The sequence below is a fragment of the Cricetulus griseus genome, chromosome 6 (genome assembly GCF_003668045.3).
Source record: "Cricetulus griseus strain 17A/GY chromosome 6, alternate assembly CriGri-PICRH-1.0, whole genome shotgun sequence".
Taxonomy (NCBI): Eukaryota; Metazoa; Chordata; class Mammalia; order Rodentia; family Cricetidae; genus Cricetulus; species Cricetulus griseus.
In genome coordinates, this window is record NC_048599.1 from 98,482,511 (window position 1) to 98,505,784 (window position 23,274).

The 23,274-nt window shown below is 40.6% G+C and overlaps 1 protein-coding gene across 6 annotated transcripts in view; it reads right to left on the minus strand.

Moving 5' to 3' along the window:
* The window catches only part of Osbpl6 (oxysterol binding protein like 6), a 73,694-nt gene that overhangs the window by 29,501 nt on the left and 20,919 nt on the right, over positions 1 to 23,274 (minus strand). For 2 of the 6 annotated variants that reach the window (XM_035446656.1, XM_035446653.1), the window contains exons 3-11: positions 22,626 to 22,748; positions 20,352 to 20,405; positions 19,208 to 19,321; positions 18,930 to 19,100; positions 16,380 to 16,512; positions 13,359 to 13,462; positions 12,456 to 12,548; positions 3,541 to 3,706; positions 1,548 to 1,681 (exon numbers count right to left, since the gene is read on the minus strand). In XM_035446656.1, coding sequence (XP_035302547.1) covers positions 1,548 to 1,681; positions 3,541 to 3,706; positions 12,456 to 12,548; positions 13,359 to 13,462; positions 16,380 to 16,512; positions 18,930 to 19,100; positions 19,208 to 19,321; positions 20,352 to 20,405; positions 22,626 to 22,748 — 1,092 coding nt within the window. Of the gene's footprint in view, positions 1 to 745; positions 770 to 1,547; positions 1,682 to 3,540; positions 3,707 to 8,150; positions 8,226 to 12,455; positions 12,549 to 13,358; positions 13,463 to 16,379; positions 16,513 to 18,929; positions 19,101 to 19,207; positions 19,322 to 20,351; positions 20,406 to 22,625; positions 22,749 to 23,274 lie in introns of all 6 variants that reach the window. The other 4 variants (XM_035446651.1, XM_035446652.1, XM_035446654.1 and 1 more) reach the window with 4 other exon arrangements.

The window sequence follows — 23,274 nt, forward strand, 5'->3', positions numbered from 1 at the left end:
GACCTTCAGCATCACATCTTCTTGCTTCCATGTCCTGAGTGTTAACACTATGAAGCACATGTCACTTTGCCCAGTTTTATGCGGCGCTGTGGGTTGAACCTGGACTTTCTGTGCATGCTAGGCAAGCATTCTATCAGCCTGCTGATATCCCCAGACCTCAAGCCAATTCTTTGCCTTAGCAAGAGATAAACAAAGGCAAGCAAGCGGCAAGCAAGATACAAGTTTTCTTATTTTTCTCACTATATGTTCAATTTATGTCATTAAGCTAACATCAAACATACTAAAGAAACCCTGAAACACTTTGGGGTGCAGGGTATGTTTTATGTGTCTTCAAGATGACACCTACATGTTTGTTTGACTGCTATTTTGATCTTTCTGCTTCATGGTACATTCACAATAATGATTTGGAAGATCAATTAACATTAACAGAGCACTCATGGGTTCACTGACACGAACAGATGTCAGAACCTTTGAGAGGTAATAAGTGAAGTCCTCTGCAGGCTGCCAGACAGGCCATGTGTGATGCACATGCCCCCGAGGCCCTGGACTGGCACCGGAAGCAGCATGGTGTTTGTGGTGGTGGGGAATGTGTAGCCTAGACATTGGCACATCATCATAGGAGTCTGGATACTGAAAACACTGACAGGTCAGGAACAAAAACCACAGTGATGAGCGCTCACATTTCCCTTTTAGAGACTACGGGAAACAGTCAAGCAGGGTCGGATCCACACGGAGAGCCACTTACCCAGGATTTGCTGGCTCCTTCACTCTGATCCAAGGCACCAGGAAGTGAATAATATTTTATATAAACACTGAGTTCTCACACAAAAGTCACATAACAGCATTACATGCTCAAAGGAATCAAACCGAGTTCAATTAAGGACTGGCTGAAGAAAATGTTTATTACAGAGGAAGAAATGTGTGGCTTTTGATTGTAACAGAAACCTCAATGCTGAGGTATACAGGGGTGTGGCTACTCTTAGTAAAGTAAAATATGACATATGCTAAAATATAGAAGTCTAGTTCAGGAGCGTAACAGACAGAAGGAAATCCCCAGAGTGCAAATCAGAGAAGAAGTAGGTAATTAGTAATTACCTATTTACTATTAATTAGTAATTACCCGTTTACCTATTAATTCACAGTTGTTAGTAACTTTCAACAGATTAAAATATAGGTGGAAAAATATAAAGCGTGGAAGACCTAGTAGATTTTGTTCAATTTACCATTAGATTGAATATATCCTAGAATATTCCTTAAACATGTAAATCATGTATAAATGCCTATTTTGTTTTTTTCAAATCAGGAGCTGTCTGACAAATGACCCCAGACATTAACTCAAGTAGTCAAAATAACAATTTATATGTACTCAGAAATTATTACTCATTTTCACTTTTACCTTGACAATTTTAGAAAACTAATAAAACTCAATACTGACTCTGCAATGTCTTGGCAGAATGTCTGAGGGACATGCCATCCCCAGTGCTGCCGGCCCTCTCCTTTGCCTAGCATCTTTTGTTGGTCATGCATAAGAAAACACTTGGGTTTACCTGTGACAGTGACTGTCGGAGCCTGGCCATCTGTGTGCTATGGCCTTTGTTATGGTCTTGTTCAGAAACCATCTGTTTCAGCTTCTCCTTCTCTATCGCTATGCTGTTAAATGCAGACTTCAAAAGAGAATGCACTGAGCAGGGAGAAAAGCAAGAAACAAACACTAACTACAGTAGAACGAACATACAGGATGTCAACTTCTGTTGACACTATCTGGTATCTAGCCACTTCCCAGAAAGACTAGGTTACAGTCTGACTAAAAAGATATCAGTTTTTAGGAAAAACAAAAACTGGCCTTAAATAGAATTTGAGTGTCCATACTCAAAACTAATATGGCAATTGTAATTAATTAAAATGGAAATTTTTTTATATTTCATACCAGATGAGCCAACAAAGATTTGGAAGCAATTAATAAAATATCAACATCAATTCTAAACAGCAATACTTAGAAATTAACTTATATCTCAAGAAGGAAGAGAAAGCATGCTTTGTCATGCTGGATGATAACATTTATAGCCATTCTGTTAAAGTGTCATGCAACTCAAGAGTTATTACAGAGTTCTTTTCACAGAGTGCACACCTCCAAAAAAGAGCATTTTATGAGTTTTATCAACATAAAGCAGGCAGTGGATCCACAAGTCCTGACTGGCTTCTTGGGAGTGGGAAAAGATTTGGATTTAAAAACATCACTGGCACTACCTTGTCAGCAATAAGTGTCTCGGTGTCATAGGTGCTTTGATTTAAAAGCAACAATAAAAAAAAACACTTCTCCCCTCATTTCCCACATATCTAACAAGTTATAGTGGTGAAATCTGAGGCAGTCTTGTGGTTTGAACCACAAAAGGCTGAACTTAGAATTCTTATTTTTATATTAACAGTGTTTCAAAGTGCGAAGTCTTCAAAAATAGACTTCTTTATTTGAAAAGGTTTATTTTTAGAGGTATGAGAATCTAGTACAAAATAGTGGCCTGAATTAAGGATGATGGGGGGTGGATGAAGGGTGGGGGTGCCAGGGATCTAAAGAATTCACAATCTGTTTTGGAGGTAAGACGATTGTTTTTATTTTGTGGTGCTGAGATGGAACCCAGAGCCTGATGGAAGTACAGAGCTACACCCACTGCCTCATAATCTATTAATTTATCTGCAACATTCCACCATCGACTGCAAGGTAACAACTTGACAGCTGGAATTAATCCCACTGTTGACTTCAAATGCGCCTCAAGGTGCTTTTTCAAAGAGTCCAGGGAAAGCATGGATCGGTCTATTTTGTCTCCCTTGCATGGAGGATCTGTATGTCTGCTGAAAAAACCTGTAGTTTTAACAGAGGCTTTCAAACACTGTGGAAACTTGTGTTTCTTAGAAGCGTCAGGACTATAACCAACCAAACAAAGCTCTCTTGAGGCTGCCATCAAGTTCATCCTTTCTCTGTGCTGTTGTGTTCACCGATGTGTTATCTCTCTCTACCTGCTGCCCCTCCACCCCAGAAGCAAAGACACTGGATATGAATCTGAGCTGCAAGGAAGACCGTTGGCTCTGATCACAGTATTAGCATCCAGATTAACAAAGCAATTAAAAATGCATTTATAGCTGGGCGTTGATGGCCCACACCTTTAATCCCAGCACTCGGGAGGCAGAAGCAGGCGGATCTCTGTGAGTTCGAGACCACCCTGGTCTACAAGAGCTAATTCCAGGACAGCCTCCAAAGCCACAGAGAAACCCTGTCTCGTAAAAACAACAACAACAACAATAACAAAAAACAAAAAACAAAACAACAACAACAAAAAGCATTTATGAGGAGTTAGGAGATGGCATCAATAAGCACATCCATAGGAAAAAATGATAAAACGATTATTTAAGGATTATGAAGTTAAAGTGATATCTGGTTGTGCTGTAAATATCAGACACATGAAACCTAGAGAGTCAACCTGGATGCTGAGAACAGTGATCTTCATCAAATTATCCAGGGTCAAAGAAAACAACTTGCTGTGTTACCTTTCTGTGCAATCAGACAAAATTCTTCTTGTAGCTTTGTATAATCTGTGGAACTTTCCAGAGGGTCGGTGAGGTGGCTAGGAGGGGTCTGAAACTCAATATCTGCACAAAGGTTGGGGTTGGAGGAATGCAGACGCACTGGTGACATGGTGGCACTGAAGGGAACCTGGAAGGGAAGGTGTAAATTATTCAAGTGTCACCACGCCCTGTTCCGCCATTTCCTATACAGACAAGGCACTTCCTATCCTTTAAACAATTCGCTCCTTTCTGGTGACATGCTTGGAGACTCTCAGTCCTTATTTATTTTGTAAGCAGTGTAGGCTGGGAAGATGGGGTCTTTTTTCTGATTGTTCAAGAATTTCCAGGACTCATTGGGTTTTCATTCTTACTATGGAATGAAAAAGCACACCTCCGAACCTTCACTTGTCCCCAAAAATAACTGGCAGAAAAAAGCAACCTGAACCTTGATGTGTGGACTTGTTCTTACACAGAGTGCAATATATGTTCACTGGTCTTTGAGCCTAGGCGGGATCTTGATTGATATGTAAAAATATACTTAAGGACTCACTTGGTCTACAGCCAACAGAAAAAGCAAGTTTATCGTACATACACTAATGACTTAAAGAGTCTCAGTCATTTAAAAATATACTTACTAGAGTAGATATCCACAGTGAAGCTATTATGTGAGTCACTGCCATTTGCCTTTATGCGTTACACATGATGCTGTTATATAGCTGAATGTGGTTTGTGAACCGGCCACCAGTGCACAGCATTAGGGAGAAAAGGCTACATTATTGTAGACCATTCCCAATGGCTCCAGGAACTTCTCTGCCCAGACTAGATCTGGATGTTGCTTGTGTTGGGTGAAGGCAAACACTTTCTTGTCTCTTTTAGAAGGGTCAATGCAAGGGTCACAAATGCTATTAACCAATTGTTCTAGAGAAATGGAGATACTAATTCTTCTAGCAAATCCACCAGTAACTTTCCCCTTAATCTTACTGCATAGATGTTCATTCAGCTACCATAGACTCTACAGACATTAGATTTTCTACAATTGAAATGATAACTCTTTCTTCTTGGTTAATTTGCATATTTCCATTGGAGGAAGGAGGCAATGCCTTGGCTTTGGCATTGTGGGGTTATAAAATACTTAATTTAATTTTTTGTTTTTTTTATTTAAATTTCATGGATTTGGTAAGTGAGAGTATAGGGAAAATCCTCCTCTCTCCCCCCCCCCCTCTCAGACAGACAAGGTGGAGAGGAAAAAACAATCTGGCTGGGCAACTACTAGCCTGAGGGCCCTGCTGGTGTAGTTCAGCTCTCCAGTGAGTAATTTATCTGCAGTTATCAAAGGGAAAACGGTATTACTGAGGAAGGAAGAGCATGTAAAACTTCCCAATACCGCCAGCAAAGCTAAGCATGTTAACACATTCTCCCAGGCATTCAGAAGGATCAGTGCCATTATCTTTTATCCTTAGTAGGGACTATAATGACACTGTGCTGGGGGCTGTCGAAATCTTATCAGGCTCAGAACTTCTTCCTGTTCCAGATTGGAGACAGTCAAGCAGGGAATGAGTCATTTGAAAGAATGGAATTCGGGTGTTCCCTTATTTGAGCGACTCTTGTCTAGGGTACTTCTGTGATAACAATGACACAGGACCTTTGGGAATATGTAAAAGAAGCATGGGATCTGTGTGGAAAATGATTAAAGGTAGACAAAGGGACATTAAGCAAAACAAGTGTGGGTGTTTGGTGTTCGGAGATACAGCATACTAAATAAAGGTCATGGGAAAGAGTTTCGTGTCACTCAGGGACCCTCAATACTTCAAGGATTTAGTCAGCAAGGGTGTTGATTCTGAGTGGGTGGGAAGGGGGCTGTGTTAGCCTAGGGAGGTGTGGCAGAGGAGGCCACTGTGAAAACTCATGGAGTCTAAGAAGTCCCACACTGTCCATACTAAAGACTTCTCCACTAAATCAGATGCTGAGGAGCACATAATTTACAAATTTACAATTGGAACATAATGGAAGTTTAAACTGCCGCCTAAAACAGTAGAAGTGGCTTTGTGTGTGACCTGGAGGGAATGAAATGGCAATATTCCATGTTAATTGCAATCGGACAGTTTCCTGGGAAGATGAAAACTATTTTTGTTTGTTAAGAGAGTGTGTTGAATGGGTCATTTTAATTGAGTTATCTATAAAATAGAGAATATAAACTAGGATTTATTCCTCTAATTGACTCGAGTATTTCTTCATTTTGGGGACTCATTCTGTTTTTATTTATTGATGTTTGGACAGAATTTGGATAGAAAACATTTTAGGTGGTGGCAGGTTTCTTGCCGCCTCTGATGCCTGGGATGGGAGCTGCCACCAGCACCCCATGTTTAGAGCCGAGAATCTTCAGTGCAGTGATTTGAGCCTTTCTTCCTGCTAAGGAAAGACCCTCAAGGTTCCCTGGAAGCCTGCTTCTGGAACACTCTGATACCAGAAACTAGTATGGAATGGAAATGTTAGGGGATGCCCTGAAAATTCACCTACAAATAAGCCAAAAGAGAAGTGAATTTGTAAGGAGACCTGCTAGCCCCAAATATAGCAATGATCACCAGAAAAGAAAGAACACCAGTGTGTCCAATAGTATTAAGCTTAGGGGTCTTACTGAGCCGGGGTGAAAAATCCCCCATTCATAATTTGCTGTTTGCTTTCAAAGATATGTTTGAGGTACTGGTAGCTTGGGGGGCCTTGGTATTGTTCTACAGTTGGGGCCAGTGTTTCTGTGTTCCCTGTTTGAAGTTTTGTGGGCTTTGGCTAATGGAGAAAGCTGGCCAGTGTTAAGGTCCCACAAGAATAAATTTTGGAAACATTGCCTCTGGCAGACTTCTTTGGTATAAAAGTTACTCACTCCAGATGCCTGAGTGGAAGGGGATACTGTGCAAGGAGTCTAGACAAAAGGCTTCTTGCAGGATAGGGCAGGTTCAAATGTGGGGTAACGTCAGTGTTGGGAAGAGGAGGGGTCAGTGGTGGATCCTGCGGTGTAAAGCTTCTTAGGTACAGGACAGAGTCAAAGCACAGATCCTAAAGGGGCCAGCAGCCATCCAACCCCAGCTATTTCTGTAATTACTTTAAGTGTCAACAGCACCTTTTTTCACTAGAATCATCTAAGTTCTTTTTGTGGTCACAGCTATGCTGGGATGTGAGCATTAATGCTTTCCATTAAAAAAAAAAAAAAAAAAGCCTTTTCTTCTGCTTCCAACTGAAGAAAGCATAAACATACTCTACTTGAAGAGGTGCCGATCCAAACTTTATTATTTTCACTGTATGCATCTAAAGCTTAAATGGGAACCCAGGAAAAACACAATCACCTCCCTGCATGCTATTTTGGAAGCATATCATTGGAGGAAGCATTAGCGTTCTCACAAGGCCACCGGCCTTGGCTCTCCAGACTATGATACCGGTACTTCTCTAAGGATCATTTGGTTAGACATGTCTACTGCCAGAATCTGTTATTGAACCAGGGGCCAAGACTTCATTCATTTGCATTTGAATTCACCCATAGCACCAGAGTGCAATTTCAGTAATGACTTGGTTCAAATATTTGTAAAACTATCAATGTAGGCGTCAGTTCCCTAATTAATTCCAAGTCACTGGTTGTTTCAATAATCAACAGTAATTCTATCCTGTGGTCTAGCTAAGCACTTACATCTCACACTCAAGCTGACCATGAAGTAGAAAACCAACAGCCCCCACACCAGGAGCTATTCTACAGTGCAATCAAACCTTCTCACTGGCATTTAGCAATTATACCTCGAAGTATATCCTATTTTTTTGCAAGAATAAAGTTGTTATTAACTCAGAAAATATTTAACAGATATAAACTAGCACCCATGATTACTATGAACTTGGGAATCTATATTTTTAAAATCAAATGAGATCTTGGGATGCATTAATATTATGATTTACTTTTATCCAGCAAATGATTCTGTGGTCAGGTGTTCTGCTTTGTATTCTATATGGACAGTCATGATTCTTTACCTTATCTACCTATGTATATCTTTCTATCTATTCTTTTGTCTCTTGGAAGGAAAAACATCCCTCTACATATGGATTAGTCATCATCTAATTCTGTGTGCTTTTTTTTTTTTTCATTTCCACACTATATTTTCCAGTTTCCAGCCCAATATTCTTTCTAGAAAGTGATTTCCCTTGCTATGGGTACTTTGGGTGGCCATGTAGAGATGACATGAAAACCCACATTTAAAAAAACAAACAAACAAACAAAAACAGCAAAGGTTCTGGTATCAGTATGGAAAAATAAATAAATAAAATACCATAATTTAAGAAAATTCTCCCATCTCAGGGCCTCATAATCAGTTACTCAAGTTAAACTTGAGTTTTAATCATTTCTTCCAATGACAGTAGAACAGGATTATGAACTAGCGCTCCTTTGCAAAAACCAGCACCCACATCTAATTCCTGCCATGCAAGGAAGAGTCAGAGACTATTCCAAAGTGATGTCAACTGAGTAGGCCACAGGTGATCCACAACACACTGGTGGCACCATCACCATAAAGTCACCCTTCCACATTGTTCCTCATTTGAGATGGAAATCCACTCACTGTTGTAGCCACTGCCGCTGCTAGCCTCTGCCGGCGCCGAGTTGTGTTGAACTGGCCCTTCGCAGGTGGCCCTTCCTGACAGTGAATGGGAGAAGAAAAGGGGGTAAAAACATGGGATGGGGATGAAGAAGAGGGGATTTATGGGGGGGATGAAAGATAATCAGAAAAAGGAAGTTTTAACTGTAATTGACTTTTCTTTAAAAAAAAAAGTCTTAGCATTGAAACAGGTCAAAAGGATATTCATGCCACAAGGAATGTCCTTTATTCTCACTGCAGACCACTCAAACACTGAGCCCACTTCCTGAATATAATCTCTGTCCCCAAAGCTATGAATATGGAGAGCCATGAATTATCGCATTAACGAGGAGCCTGTGATTCTAAGGGAAAATGAACTGGCACACCCCTTTTGAAAAATGTGATGACACATTGTATTAAGTCAAAAGGCATCCAGCAAACGGTAGTGAAGAAAACAGGCAAGCTCAGGGGAAAGTAATTATATAAAACATAACAGCAAATAATAAATAAATAAATAAACAAATAAAAATTGTATTCAGAGAAAAGAACAAGGGGAAGAGAAAGAGGATTCTTCAACCCCTTACTTAACCTCCTACCAAAAGGCCTGCTGGCAGGGATTCAGTGTAAGCAAGAACGTTGGGATCTTCAACTTGAAGAATCATAAGATGGAGGCCAGGCCCACTAGATCAGAGTTTGGGGGAGCTAGGGAGCCCTTAAGGCCTCTGTGTGTGGGGCCAATGTCTAAAAAACACCAGTTATGAAAAATTGAGAACAGGGATTCCATTTGGCAGTGTGCACCTGTGCACAAACCTGAAGAAACCTAGAGGTAATGACATTTCCCCTTTTCTTTTTTTTTTTGGAGACAGGGTTTCTTTGTGTAGCTTTGGAGCCTATCCTGGCACTTGCTCTGGAGACCAGGCTGGCCTCGAATTCACAGAGATCCCCCTGCCTCTGCCTCCCGAGTGCTAGAATTAAAGGCATGTGCCACCAATGCCTGGCAGCATCTCCCCTTCTTATGCTGCCTCTGTGTTACAAACCCGGACTCTCCAAGATTGGGAACAATAGTTCCAATTTAGTTAGCCAAAGTGAAGTTTCTTAGACTAACCCAACAATTCACATAAAAACAACAACAATAACAACATACTTTCATCTGTGTAGAATGACAAATGTTTTGAATTCTCACATCTCCAATTCTCTTTTACATTTTCCAAATTACTCTCATATCTTAGTTCATGAATCTTTTGCATATTTATATGTGTCATACATGCATAATCTATTTTCTACAAAGGTTTTCTGTATAAAATCGCTGCCTTCAATGTAATAAAAGGAAGGACTAATCTTCCCATGTCAGTATGATTTTGAAATGTGAGACTAGGTCAGCTTCATGTTAATGATGGGTAATTTGACTGGCTACTATGTACTTCCTCCTACTCTACCTGATTCCTCCAGTATCTAGGACCTATTATCTAATTTACTCTATTAATAACACTGGGCTATGGTTCTCCTCTTCTATAGCACTTTTGACTAAACAGTGTTACTGAGATTTTTATTAGAACCAGAAAATCGGAAGTTTTGGGAGACCTGGATGTCTATTTTCTTAAAAGATAATCTCCACAGAACCTTCAAGACAAATGTTGACATCATGAGTTGCAAAACTGATTTCTGAGAGCAACAGTTCAATGGCATCTAGTATAAATATGGTCAAATAGGTCTAGCATTTAATTTTTATGTTTCAGAAAGGTGAGCCATCTACCCTACCAACAATAAGCTACTATCAAATATCTGGTATCACACGTTTCATTTTCTACTTCCTGGAGTCAATTTTTAAAAATCTATATTTTTTTCAAGATGACAACTACTATAGAATGTTCAATGACACAATATCAACACCAATAAATGATCACCACCCAACTACCACTGTCACACAGCCTGGGTTCCTTTGCAACTGACTAATGACCTGAATTACAAACAACAGAAAATGAGTTGTCATGATACAAGAATCTCTCAAGTTGGGTGCAATAGCGGTCATCTGGAAAAGTGAGATGATAATGAATTCAAAACAAATACATGGCATCGTTAGATGGAATTCTCACAATCACAAAGCTTTGGGGATAGGAAAGGAATGCAGCTAGGGTGAAGAGAAAATCTACCCTGGTAAAAATAAATGTCATGCCTTTCTGTAGGCAAAATACTGCTGAGCAAAGATGTTCCTGCTGGTAACAGACATTGCTGGGTGGACTTATTCATCCCCAAGGGGATGTCGAAGGAGCTCCAGTCCTGTTCTGGAGACTCCTGGACAGCTCTTGGAAGACCTGTTGCCTTAGGCAAGTGGAAAATGTTCAAGGGGATGATACCAAATTCTGCAGCAGCACTCCAGCCAATGACACACACTTAAAGCCCAAATGGAAGTAAACGCTCTCTGGGAGTGATTTATAGCTTACTGTCATCCCAAGTCTGTGTTTCTACTGAAAACTACATCTGCTCCTTTTGAGAAAGTAAAGTGAGTATAGGGATGAGGTAATCGCAGGTTTCTCATCTAGATAAGAATTATAAGGGTCATTTGTGTCACTCACTGGTCAAACAAAGCAAGACAACATCAGTGAAAAATTCAAAGAAGTCACTCAAAGATTTGCCTGCTCTTGCACCAATTTCTTCTGATGACTCAAACAATCCTTACAATTTTTCGGCACATTTATTAACCAGAACTACATTTTGTTTCCTCCAGGGGGGAAAAATGGATCAGCTGGGCTTGTGGTGGGAGTCCTGGCCCCACAGACAGCCAGGGGCATTGTGCTCAGACTCACTGAGAGCCAGTCCAGTCAGACAACGGCTATGAATGGAATCTGTTCACTGGTATGCATTCAGAAAAAGACTGAAAAAGTATCTATCACAAACAGGGATGTTCTTTGGATGCTAGCATTCTTTAATTCTTTAATTTAAAGAAAGGGTTTTTCTGGTTGCAAAAATGGCTCTATTCTCTTAGACATGAGAACTTTATGTTTTTAGTCTTTATGACTAAAAACAAACAAACAAATTATAAGCTCAAAACGAATGACAATTTTGCAGGTTTCTTGTGAAATCATTTGGCATATTTTTCCTGCAGCACTAATATTATGAATAGAATGGGAAACACATCAAAGTACACTGCTCAAAGGAACATGCAGAATGATGATCATGGGATGCAGATATTCCAAATAGAAATAGTAATGTTTAGTGCTTGTGAAAATTTATTATGAATTACATCAGATTAGAAAGCACATCAGCAGTTTGTTATTGACACATTCAGAGTGACAATACAAAGAATGTTATTAAAGCAGTCTGAATTAGAGGACAATTACATTCATTAATTACTCAAAAGAAGGGGCAGAGCACTGAAAAGTAGTTACTTTCACTTTTGTGTTAGAATCTAAATTCATCCATATAATTAAAAACAAAACAAAACTGTGCAGGTAAGCAATCACCTTACACAGCTAAGGCAAGAATAGTAGAGATTTTTGTCAAGATTTGTAAGTAGTAACATTATGACATAAGGGGTTTTAGGCATTTATCGTATTCTGTATTACTGAAATGCAATAACACAAGAGGATCATATTTGAAATTTTACAACTATTTATTGGAAGTCAAGATTTTAATTTCAAGTAAATTTATTGTGAGCTATGAAGATTTTAGTTCCAATTTTAGAATGATCATTATAGGCCAGATATGATCTACCTTTGTAATTATAGAATGTCACAGTTGAGATACAATTCAGTAATCATTACATTAATTTTATAATTTGAGCAGGAGAAAATTTAACAGAAATGCTTAAATTATGAGGCCAGAGAATCACAGTGGTCACACTAACACCTGTTGTGTGGATTTTTAAGCCACAGTACCTATTCCTATAAGGCCGATAGAACTGTGGACAAAGTTCACCCATAAAACAGCCTTCTAATACTGAGACTGCATAAATGAACGTACATTACAGTCCACACCGACTTTCCAGTTTTGATTGTAAAGTGGCATTCTGTCTGAGTTTGAACGCTTCAAAGGCCGTGACTGAGGATAGAAATTCTACCACGTGGCCAAACTGGATCACCCCTACCTTTCAAGGTCTTTGGACTTACTGTCCAATGAACTAAAACAAATAATTCCATGTTTAAATAACACAACTCTGTCAGCAAAGCACAGGCTTTCAACAGTTAAGCTATTCCTTCAACCTCATGGCCAGGGGCTGGGATGTACTGGATACAGAGACAATACTTTAATGGTGAATGAAAAGGCAAAGGAATGGGAAGCAAAATGCAGTACCTGCAGTTGTATTTTTGTATCTTTGCTGACACTTTTTGTTCTCCAACGTCTTGTGACCCGCTTGTCTTTCTTTGAAATGTCTACACAGTTAGCCTACATTACACAAATAGTTAAAAGCAACAAAGGGTTATTAAGTTCACACAGACGATAACACAAAGAGCCCAGAAAGTTAGTTAGTAATCTTTAGAACCCCAAAGCAAGCCAGCCAAGGAAGACAGACAGTATACTAAAACCAAAGGCTTCGCTCTAACTTACTTGTGAAAGTTATATTTCTAGTGTGCAAAAAAAATAAAAACAAGATCAGAGATTTCAAGCATCTTTTCTACATTGAAAGATGTTCATACATCTGAAAGTTCTAGAGCTTAAACTTCAAAACCATCACTGTTAATATAAAAAATGACACAGGAAAGTGACACAAATATATATGTCTACAATAGTAATATATTTAAATGTAAAACATCAATAAAACTCTTCTTATTTAACACAATGACACCAAATTTCATTGTATTACAAATAACTCCAGAAGGGCTGGAGACATGGTTCAGCAGTTGTTCTTATGGCGGACCCAGGTTTGATTTCCAGCACCAGCACAGTAGCTCACAACCATCTATTATTACTACTCCAGTCCTGGGGAATCTGATGCCTTCTTCAGGATTCCATAGCTACTGCACACATATGGTGCACAGATATACATGTAGGTAAAACACAAATACATATTAACTAAAGGAAGAAAGCAAAGAATAACTCCCGAATATAAATCATATATTGATATTATGATAAAATTGTAACGCTAGTCTGAATGCAGTCATTTCCTTTTGGGTGTCACCTTGTACAGTCACAGGACAGTCCAGTAAGGTTTTAAGATAGGATCTTACATCTTGTTACTGGGGCAGACACGTTTACCTGCATGTCAGTGAAGTTAGGTGCTGACTGAGTCCTCTGAAGTATCTCCAGGTTTTGCAGGAGCTTGCTAAGTTCCACAAGGTTTGACTGACAGTGTGCAAGATCTAGTAAAGACAAAAACATAAGAACTGGGTAGAAATGGTGGTGACAATAATAAAGGGGACTTAGTCCACACTGTGGTAAATATGATGTGGTGGACGGATGGGCAGATCCATATTTATATAATGGTAATACTCAGGGGTAACCCAAAGAATTACCTCTTTCTGGGTCAGAACCATGGGAGCCACTGGTGGTGAGAGGGATTCAAAGCCCATTCTTACCAACTGTGACTCTGAAAGTAGATGGCTTTAACATACCAAGTTGTGTGTGATTGCTTTCCTGTCCTCACAGCTTTTGTCTCATGGACACTCTGGAGACTTCAGCAGTCTTGTGGTTTTATTCCTAGGGGCCTGTCTACTTGTTCCTCTAAAATGGTTTTCAAGGGGCTGCGTGGACTTTGGGCAGAGCCAAAGTCAAGTTCAGAAAAACAAAACAGACTAAAAATCAGTTAAACACATCTGGCCTTCAGATCACTAATAATGTGGCAAGGAATGACTCCTTTAAAATCTATTGTAGACTTCTACTAATTTGAATTTCATTTCTATGGAAAAATATGCTCTAAGAACCAAGCAATTTCCCCATATATTTGAGACCTGGATGCATATAATCCCAGAAGAGCCAATTATTACCTTTATGGCTTGAGCTATAAATCAGATGTATAATGGGTTTCGTAAAATGTTAAGTCTTTTGAAATTAAACCAATGAAATAAATATGAAATGTTCCCCTTTTAAACTGAAACCCATGTCAGGAGTAAGCATGTTTTATGACAAATGATCAATACAGTTTTTTTGTTTTCTTTTGTTATTTTAAGTGCAGCAAGAGATGAGGAGAAGGGAGAGTGCTTATGGTTTCATGGTTTGAAACAAGATTTACAAGAGAGACCCCACCTAATTCCCAAAAGGCCTAGAAGATTGGAAGAAAAGTTTTAGCCAAAAAGAAATGCAGAGGAGGTCAAAGAGGTTGGGAAGAACCATCATCTACTCACAGGCACACTGGGGACATATGGAAATACGTTCAGGTAAAACAAAAACAACAACAAAACAAAAACAAAAACAAAAACAAAAAACAGGTGCTTGAAACTAGAGAAGAAGGCAAGGTAGGGCCAAAATGCTGAATGCACTGGCTGCTAAATGCTGAGATAAGTGCTTTGGAGTAACACCCTAGAGCCAGTAAAGAGCCACAGGAAGGTGTTTGCACAGTTATTTTAAGGACTACCAGGCTTGAGGGGGCATTATATAGTGCACAAAGCACTGACTTTGGGATTACTCAAATGTGGGTTGGCTGCAATCCCAACCTCCCCACGAAGGCAGCTCTATAATCTTGGTCAAGTGTCTGAACCATTATAAATTGCGTTCTTCCCATCCATGAAGTGCAGAAAGTGAACAGTACCTATGCCTCATGGCTGAATACAACAGAATATTAGATGCTAAGTACTGGCATATGGCCTGCAAACAGGCTCACATGTGATAATTTCCCATGAGCCTCTGAGAAGGATGAAATAACTGAGCTGGAGCCTAGGTAACACAGTCATGGGGCTGTGTGACCACCAGGGACAAGAAGAATGTCGGCTCTGGGTCAGAAAGACAGGGATGGATCACCGCAAAAGATTGGTAAGAATAAGGACAAGACTTTGAATTGGCGGTATAGGCAGGGAGGCGAGTTATCTGACAATCCCTGACATACATAGGGCCTAGGTGTTAATACAGACCCTCAGAGGAAACCCAGTGGGGCTGGCAAAGCATCACATTCAGATACATGCTCTGCAGTGAGAATGTCTGTGTTTGAATCCTGGGTCCTCTGCTGTGGCCATAGGGACTGGGCTAATCGGGGAATCAGCCTGTAGATGACCTTTGCACAGGAGAAGCTGGGGGGTCTCCAAACGCTGCAGGAATCTACAGGGTTGTCTGAAAGTGGTCTGCCTCCTTCCACAACTGGAAATTGTGTATGGTGAATACAGCCAAGGAAAACATTTTAATGACACAATTATGAATATAAAATCCCTTTTAAAATCATAATTTCACGTGTGGATTAAGTATGGGGGTTGGTGTCTCAGAGAGTGAAAAAAAAATGTAAATCTGGAGTTTAAACAAATGGTGAGGGTGCAGGAGGGTTAACAGATTGTCCAGTTTTTTCCTTTCTAAGTGAAAATATCAAGAAGTTATATAACATGTTTTTATTATAATCTCATATAAAAGGACAGAATTAACACAGTATCTCAAGAGCATCTAAAAATTAAATCAGTTGAAACTTATAAAATATTCTCTACATTGCTCTTGTTTTTGTTAGTTTTGTGGTCAAATGAAAACCATTTTAGAATGGAAATGGTCTCTGGATAAAGTATGGGCCAATGAGTTCTAAAGTATGGGCCAATGGGTTCTACTGAGGAAGGAAAGGAGAAAGCAAAGGACTAGACAGCCCGGGATAGAACAAACTAGTCAGAATTCCAGGAGGCCTCTCTACAGTGAAGCCCCACTCACAGGTAACTCCGGACATGTAGCCTTGCATCCTACAGTTTACATCTGTGCTAACAGGGAACAGAACTGTAACGTGGGCAACACAACAGCAAAGACGGAAGGGACCTAGTGAGGAGAGCAGTGCAGAGTTCAGGTATAAGAGCACAAGTTCTTCGTGCCCCAAGGGACAGGCAAAGGCAGTGAGAAGGAACTGGTGAAGAGATGAAGAAGTCGAAGAGCTTGGAAGCCAAGACAGGAGAGAAACTCAGTTCATCTATGAGGAGGTGGAGAACTGGCAGGAAGGAAGCCTAGGTCACAGGACAGAGAAGAATCTAGAAGGTACACAATAAGAAAAGGGAAAGGCCAGGTTACCCAGAGAGATGAGGGTGGAGGCTGCAGTGTTGGGATTTCCATCAGCTTTGGGTTTGGGAGGGACTTGCTCTGAGAGCCCCCGAGGCAGGAACTAACCTTCTGCACACCTGTCCATTTCTTCCGAGTCCTGCAGCCAGGCTGCCACTTTACTCTGCCCCGTTGTGCAGGTTGCTGGGAGACTGTTACTGCATGGTAAAGGGGACTGCCACGGAAAACTGTTGGGCTGCATCTGCACACAAAGAGATGAAGCGCATAATTTACACAAATGAAGGCTGAATTCATTCATGCTAATAACATTCCATCAAGGCTACCTCCATCATCCAATGAAGAAAACAGGGTAAAAAAAAAATAGCCTATACTCAAGAGGACCATTGTTCAGACACCCAGTCACTTGAAATTACTCAGAAAGTAGTATATTTGATACAGGGTCCTCCTCACAGTCTCCTTGACCCCTGGCTAAAGGCCCCTCCTCTCCAGAAGCTCTCTGTACCCTAATGATCAGCTCAAAATCTTGTCACGATCGTGCGATTCCTAAATTCACTACTCACCAGCAAACAGCCTTAGAATGTTTGGAAACCATTTGGAAATATATATATATATCTTGTCAAGTTATCCATAGCTGGTAGTTTTCCCATTAGAAGGATTTTTATGTGAAATAAAGCTGAACAAAATATGTAGATACTGCCGGGCGTTGGTGGCGCACGCCTTTAGTCCCAGCACTCGGGAGGCAGAGGCAGGCGGATCTCTGTGAGTTCGAGACCAGCCTGGTCTCCAGAGCGAGTGCCAGGATAGGCTCCAAAGCTACACAGAGAAACCCTGTCTTAAAAAACCAAATATATATATACTAATGTGTACAGCAATCATCAAAATAAACAGAAAAATACTTCCCAAGGAGCCAAAATGACTTTAAAACTTCACATCTGACTCCAATACTCACTTGCAACTGATTATGTCTGTTCTAAATTATTAAGAAATAAATAATGCACCCAGTCTTATTTATTACCCATACAGGGCCACCAACCAACTAACACTCAGGAGTCTCCTAATTCGATATGTGGAAGGCAGGAAAAGGGACAAAAGGCTCTTTACTGCATTGTGATGAGTGCAATGGAAATCACCCAGGGAATCTGAGCTCTGAGCTTGCAACTGGAGAAATGGACCTTTTGTGGAGACCAGAGCTGGAGAGTTTTCCTATTCCAGAGCAAACAATGGGGGAAAGGATTAGGTTTCAGTCCACCAATCTCAGATATCTCCCATGTTATTTAATAAACAAGACAAGGAACAAAATAGTGCATCTTTTATCAATACTTTGTGCCAAAGATACAGGCAGAGGCTGGAAAAAAAACCTGAAGAATTAAAAATTAATGTTTTCTTTTTAAAGATCTGTTTGGGATACAGTTCTCATTCCACTAGGACTAACCCAGATTCATTCTATCCTGTTATGAAAACTCAGGAGGCCCAGAGAAATACAGGGACTCTCTTGTGAACTTCTGAGTTCCCAAATGCCAATCCCTCTGGCTCTTGGCTTGTTCCCCTTATATGCAGAACTAGTTAGTATTTTGGTCAACATTATTACTAGGAGAAAGGTAAACAGTCTTTGGCAGGAATGAGATCACAATAAAGCCACAGATCAGAGTGCCTTGTGAAATAAAATTAGTGGGGTTTAACTTATACACTAGTAAGTACTTTCCATCAAATAACAAAACCCGAGCATGGGTAACATTCCACTAAGCTTGGTTGGTTAGGTCTGGTATTTCCCAATGAAGTTTTCCAATGCTATGTAGGGAGGAAACTGTAATCTAGGTATTATGTAGATACCCGTGGAAGCAAAGAGAGAAGTCAGACTCTCCATTGGAACGCTTTTGAACCCAATCAGCTTCTCTGACCTCAGTTTGGGGTACTGAGCATGAAGCTATGATACCCCTGTGCAATGCAACCCAATTACTGAATCAAACACTGAAACAGCTGCTTGCCTGCCTGCCGACCAACCTTGACTTTCAGAAAAGAAATACTGCCAGATTTTCTGCAACACAGACCATGAATCTTATTACATCCCAAGGAACTGCAGCTTCTCTTGTCTGGTATTTGGTTTAATGAAAAGAGGTACTGATTTTGGAAACAGCTATGTGGTCACATCGTGGGATGGCTATGCCACTTGTACACATATAAACACAGTCTCACTGAAATACTACTGATACTACGGGACCTTTCCAGCTGACTTGCATTAACTCTGGGGGGTAGGGGGGGTGGGGGATTGAGTAGCCTCTCTCTGGGTTATGTATACATCATAGCTCAAAGCAATATATAAGTTTCACTTTAAGAACTTTGGGGTCCTCTTTATTACTACCCAGGAATTCCCAGATGTTGATTAAACAAATATTTGCTCTACCATCCAATATTCCTAAAAAGCCACACATAAATGATGTGGCCCATTTATTATAAAGGAAAAATAACTGGAAACCCTCGGTGATTCATATGTCTGGCTCATCTTTGCTTGTGACTAACTCTAGTGCCAATGACACTTGTCTTCTGGGTGTCAGCTTATAAAATCAAACTTCTCTTTCTGGTGTTTTCAAAGGAGACACAGTGATATGTATAAGTTTCTAAAGGATTTCCAGGCTGATTTCTTACAGCACTAAGTTATACCTTTCCATCCACAACAGAAACGTTAGCAGCTGGGGAAGACTCAGCTGTTGAAGTTGCAGGGAATATGTGGAAACTTGCATCCCTTGGTGATCGCACGATTTCATTCTGACGGTACAAGCGGTGATGGCGCAGTTTGGAGACCCAAGCATCAAACCAGTCCTGGGATTTCACCTGGAACGGGGAGCAAAGAAAGACAGCTGTGGAAATCGTCTCCAGTCTGCCACTGGTGCAGGCAAATCGCATCCCCTGCTAATGCCAGATGCTGAAAACAATTTCACCTTCAAATGATAGATGTGCTCCTCCGTGTCAAGGTCTATTCGCCGAGCTTTCTTTTTAATCGACATGACAGACAGTCCAACATCTATGCTCCCATGGACCTTCCCCTTTTGGATCTGAAATAGAAAGATTAGCGAATATGCTGGAAGGGTATATGTGCTGTTGTGTTTCTGTTCTGAACTAAAGTGAGCTTCAGGAAAATTGTAACTCACTTATGGGGGTGACTATATTCTTTTTAATTAAGAGAAAATGGCTAAGGTCTAAGGACAGTCAGAGGTATCATGACTTCACAGCCATTTCAGCATGCAACATGACTCTCTTCCTCTATTTTGAGCACTAGTAATGCCAGCTCTTCATAATTCCAGACTACTTAGTTTCTAGCTCCTCAATAAGGCAATGCCAAAGATTCCCAAAATAACTGAAGTCAACTTTTGAACCGTGACCCATGAATCAGCAGGATGGCAGCTGTTAGGGCAGACTTGGGCAGCTGAGACCAAAGATCACGAAGCCACCAGCCCCTTCTTCTGGCTGTCCTTGGCTGACCAAGGACATAGCTGATTCCATGGCAGATGGGTGGACAAAACTAATTTTAAGCCCTTAGTTATTTCCCTATACCACATGGCAGGAAGGAAGAAACTCGGAAATTTGCATACAAAGTAGTACTTAGATATTAAGCAAAAGCAGTTTGGAATAATCTTAATGAATTAGGGTTCTCAAGATAAAAAGATGAATGAAACACAAAAGTATAAAACACAGTTTTTAAATAAACATTGACATGAACAAGGAGGGCTTTAAATCCCAAAAAGGACATGAAATTCATGTCAAAGTGCAAAGAAAAAATACTTTCTGATTCTTTTCCCTAGGACAGGAAGGGTGAAATTATTAATGTGTCACTTTTAGGTTTAAACTTCTGTTTAAAAATAGTTAAATATCCATGCACTAGTTTGAGATTTTTATGTTATCTTGAGTATAAGAATAAAACATACCTTGTCTAGAACTTCAGAGTTGGCAGATTGTTAAATATTACAAGCACAGACATGCAGAAAGCTGGTAACTATGGCACAGAGCTTTGCACAGTTACAGCGTTTACTCATTTCAAGCAGAATTCTAAATCAATCTGAGAAACATGTCCTTCGAGCTACTTACATCAAGTGGTGCCTTTGAATACTTTAACATTCCATTATCCAGGACAAAAAAGCGCTGCAAGAACCAAATACCAATGGTTACTGTTTGTACTCTGAATTACATAAAGCATTCCCAAATGCAGGTGACCAGTTGCTTGGCATTTAGCAGTTAACATGTTTGATGACTTTGATTCAGGGACTCAGTGTATCTGGCCACAGCCAGTCACAGGAAATGAGGCAAGTGGGTCCGAGTTCTAGTAGAGTGTTTTTACACACGTCATGGAGTCTTTCCTCCATGGTTCTTCACCAGGAGGAGGTCTAAGGATCTGCAGCTCAGGTTTCATGAACTAACCGTGTTAGGACATTAGAAAAGTGAGGAAAAAATAACCTGGAGAGATCATGGCAATTCTGTAAAGATTCCTATACAATTCTGCAGGGAAGTCCTGAATTTTCCCTGGACACCCATGGGCACTTTCTTAAAATTCTCATGTTCGGTACAGAAGCCATTACACAGGGTCCATTACTAATAAGTTACCTACAAGGGTTAAGTGACCTTGGTAATGTGTATGTATTATCTCCTTGGCAATATGCTTGTGTTCTACTATTAGTGAAAGAGATTAAATAATATTTCCAAGCAAAATTAAGAATAACAAGGGGGCTCCACCCTGGGCTGGTGGTTGATGGTTACCAGGGAAGAGACAGTCACTTTTTCCTTGGGGATATGGCTATATGGTTGCTCATGCCCCAGTAAACAGCCCCAGTGAATGCACATGGGCAATACTAGGTGGACCAGTAAAATATACATATATTAAAACAAAAAGGGATATACAGTTGGTAAGAGAGGGTGTTGAGGTGCTCTGGGGGGGGAACTAGGGTGCTGGGGGGGCACTGGGTAAGAAATGGGTGGATATGATCAAAATACATTGTATACATGTGTGAAATTCTCCAAGAATAAATAAAAAATCTTTTTTTTTAAATGAAATACTTATAAAGGAGGGTGATTAGGCACCTGCCCGCCCTGAGGTCTGCCTGGTACAGTCTGTGTGGATTTATCATTTTTTAGGTGCAAACACTGAAGAAATCTTTCATGTTGGCTTCCTTTCTGTGGGCCATTTAGAAAAAGCCACATGGTGGACCCTGCCCCAGCTCTGCACATGTAGGGAATCCTTCTGCCGCTGGCAAGTACTCTGCTGGAACATTTTCATAGGACGCAGGAACTCATGGCTGCTGAGACAGCAGAACATCACCCCAAAGTCATCCTGCCTAGAACTCACAAAGGGCCACTGTAAGCCCTTTGTTTGGGATTCTTGAAAACAACAGGCACCTGCCAGAATAAAAGTTCCACGTTAAAAAAAGCAATTCAATTGCCATATTTACCTTGGGTATTCAACTGGGCTGATACTTAATCAACACCCAGTGGTATTAGGAAGAGGAGAAAAAACACTGTGGGGTGTTCTCTTACTCTTTACGTGAAATATCCAAACACACAATCCAGAAGGAATCCAGAAAGTATCAATCCACAGCCATTTTGCTGAGTCAGGAATCAGAACGCTAAACTGAACATAGTAATTCATCTTTCAAAATGTGGTTTTGGTCTGTTTTCCCAATTCTACGTTTCTATTAAAGAATTTTAGATAGGAATAACAATAGGATGTCATAGGAAAGAGCTAAATAAGGTTATCAGTGAACAAGATAGATGCAGAGGCAGGCCTAGAAGAAATCACTTGCTGGCCAAAATTCAACGGTGAGTGGAGGAGAGAAGCCTTTGGTATTGGGGTGATATTATGGGCTGAAGGGAGACAGTTTCTGACAAGGGAAAGCTGTATTAGATGGAAGCCCCTTTGACTGGCTTTCACCCTACTCTAAAGACAGGGTGGGGCAACATTTCTCATCTGTCCATTTCTTTAAGGAAGTTGTAATCCATAACCTGTGTGCTTTGCCAGTGGGCAGTCATTATTCAAGCGTTTGGTTAGCAAATCTGTCTACTCCGAGATGAAATGCATCAGCAGAGGTGGTGAATGTATGAAGTTGCTCTTGCAGGGATGTGAGTCACCAAGGAGCTTAACAAAAAGGGTTCTACTGAGAATGGAATCTCCTCAGTGCCACAGAACTTGTTTTCTTTAATCCTCCTCGTCCCTCCCTTCCTCAATTCTTGTCTTCCCCTTCTCTCCTCTCCTTCCTGGGTTTTTGTTTGTTTCTGAGACAATGTTTCAAATTCACAAGCTCCAGTGACCATTATTTCCCACCTAATGACTCTATGATGATGCTCTCAGCTTTGATCCGATTGGGCGGTTACCTTGTGCCAGCCCTTTAAAGGCCATTTTCTTTTCTTCAGCATAAATCCCTCGTGCCTGTCTGGTTTCTGGACATTGGTTTGGCCTATTTTCAGCCCCTCTATAATTTCCCAGCTGTCAGCTTCCTGAGAGAAAAGAAAAACAAATCATTTATGTCCCGTGCTTAATGATACGCCTTTAAGGAGATTCCTAGGCAGAATGTAACCTTTGATGCCACCCTTAGCCCAACAATAGGATGAGTGACATTTACGGAGCTAATTGCAGCATCAAAACAAGCCATGCGCTTTCAAGTGACGCTCCTCTGAGTTTCCCAGGTAGACCTGGAGGCACGCAGACTCCATGATAGGCACGCTGGGGACACTCAGTTTGCTTGGAAGTAGGAAGGAATTTTGATTTCCTGTACTGAGAATGTTTAAAATGCTCCTCCCCATGATCCTGGGCACCAGAGGGGCTTTAAAGTCTTAAAATTAGACATCTGATGACAAATGTTCAATCAGTGTGTAGAGCCAGCCTTCTGTGTGGAACTGGAAAGATTGTGAGGTCCAATGAGGAAAATAACCTGCAGTTAGCACGGAGCAGTGCTGTGGTCCTCTTTCTTCCCACTGCAACCCTGTGCATCTCCAAGTGGGCTCCAAAGTTCCAAGTCAACAT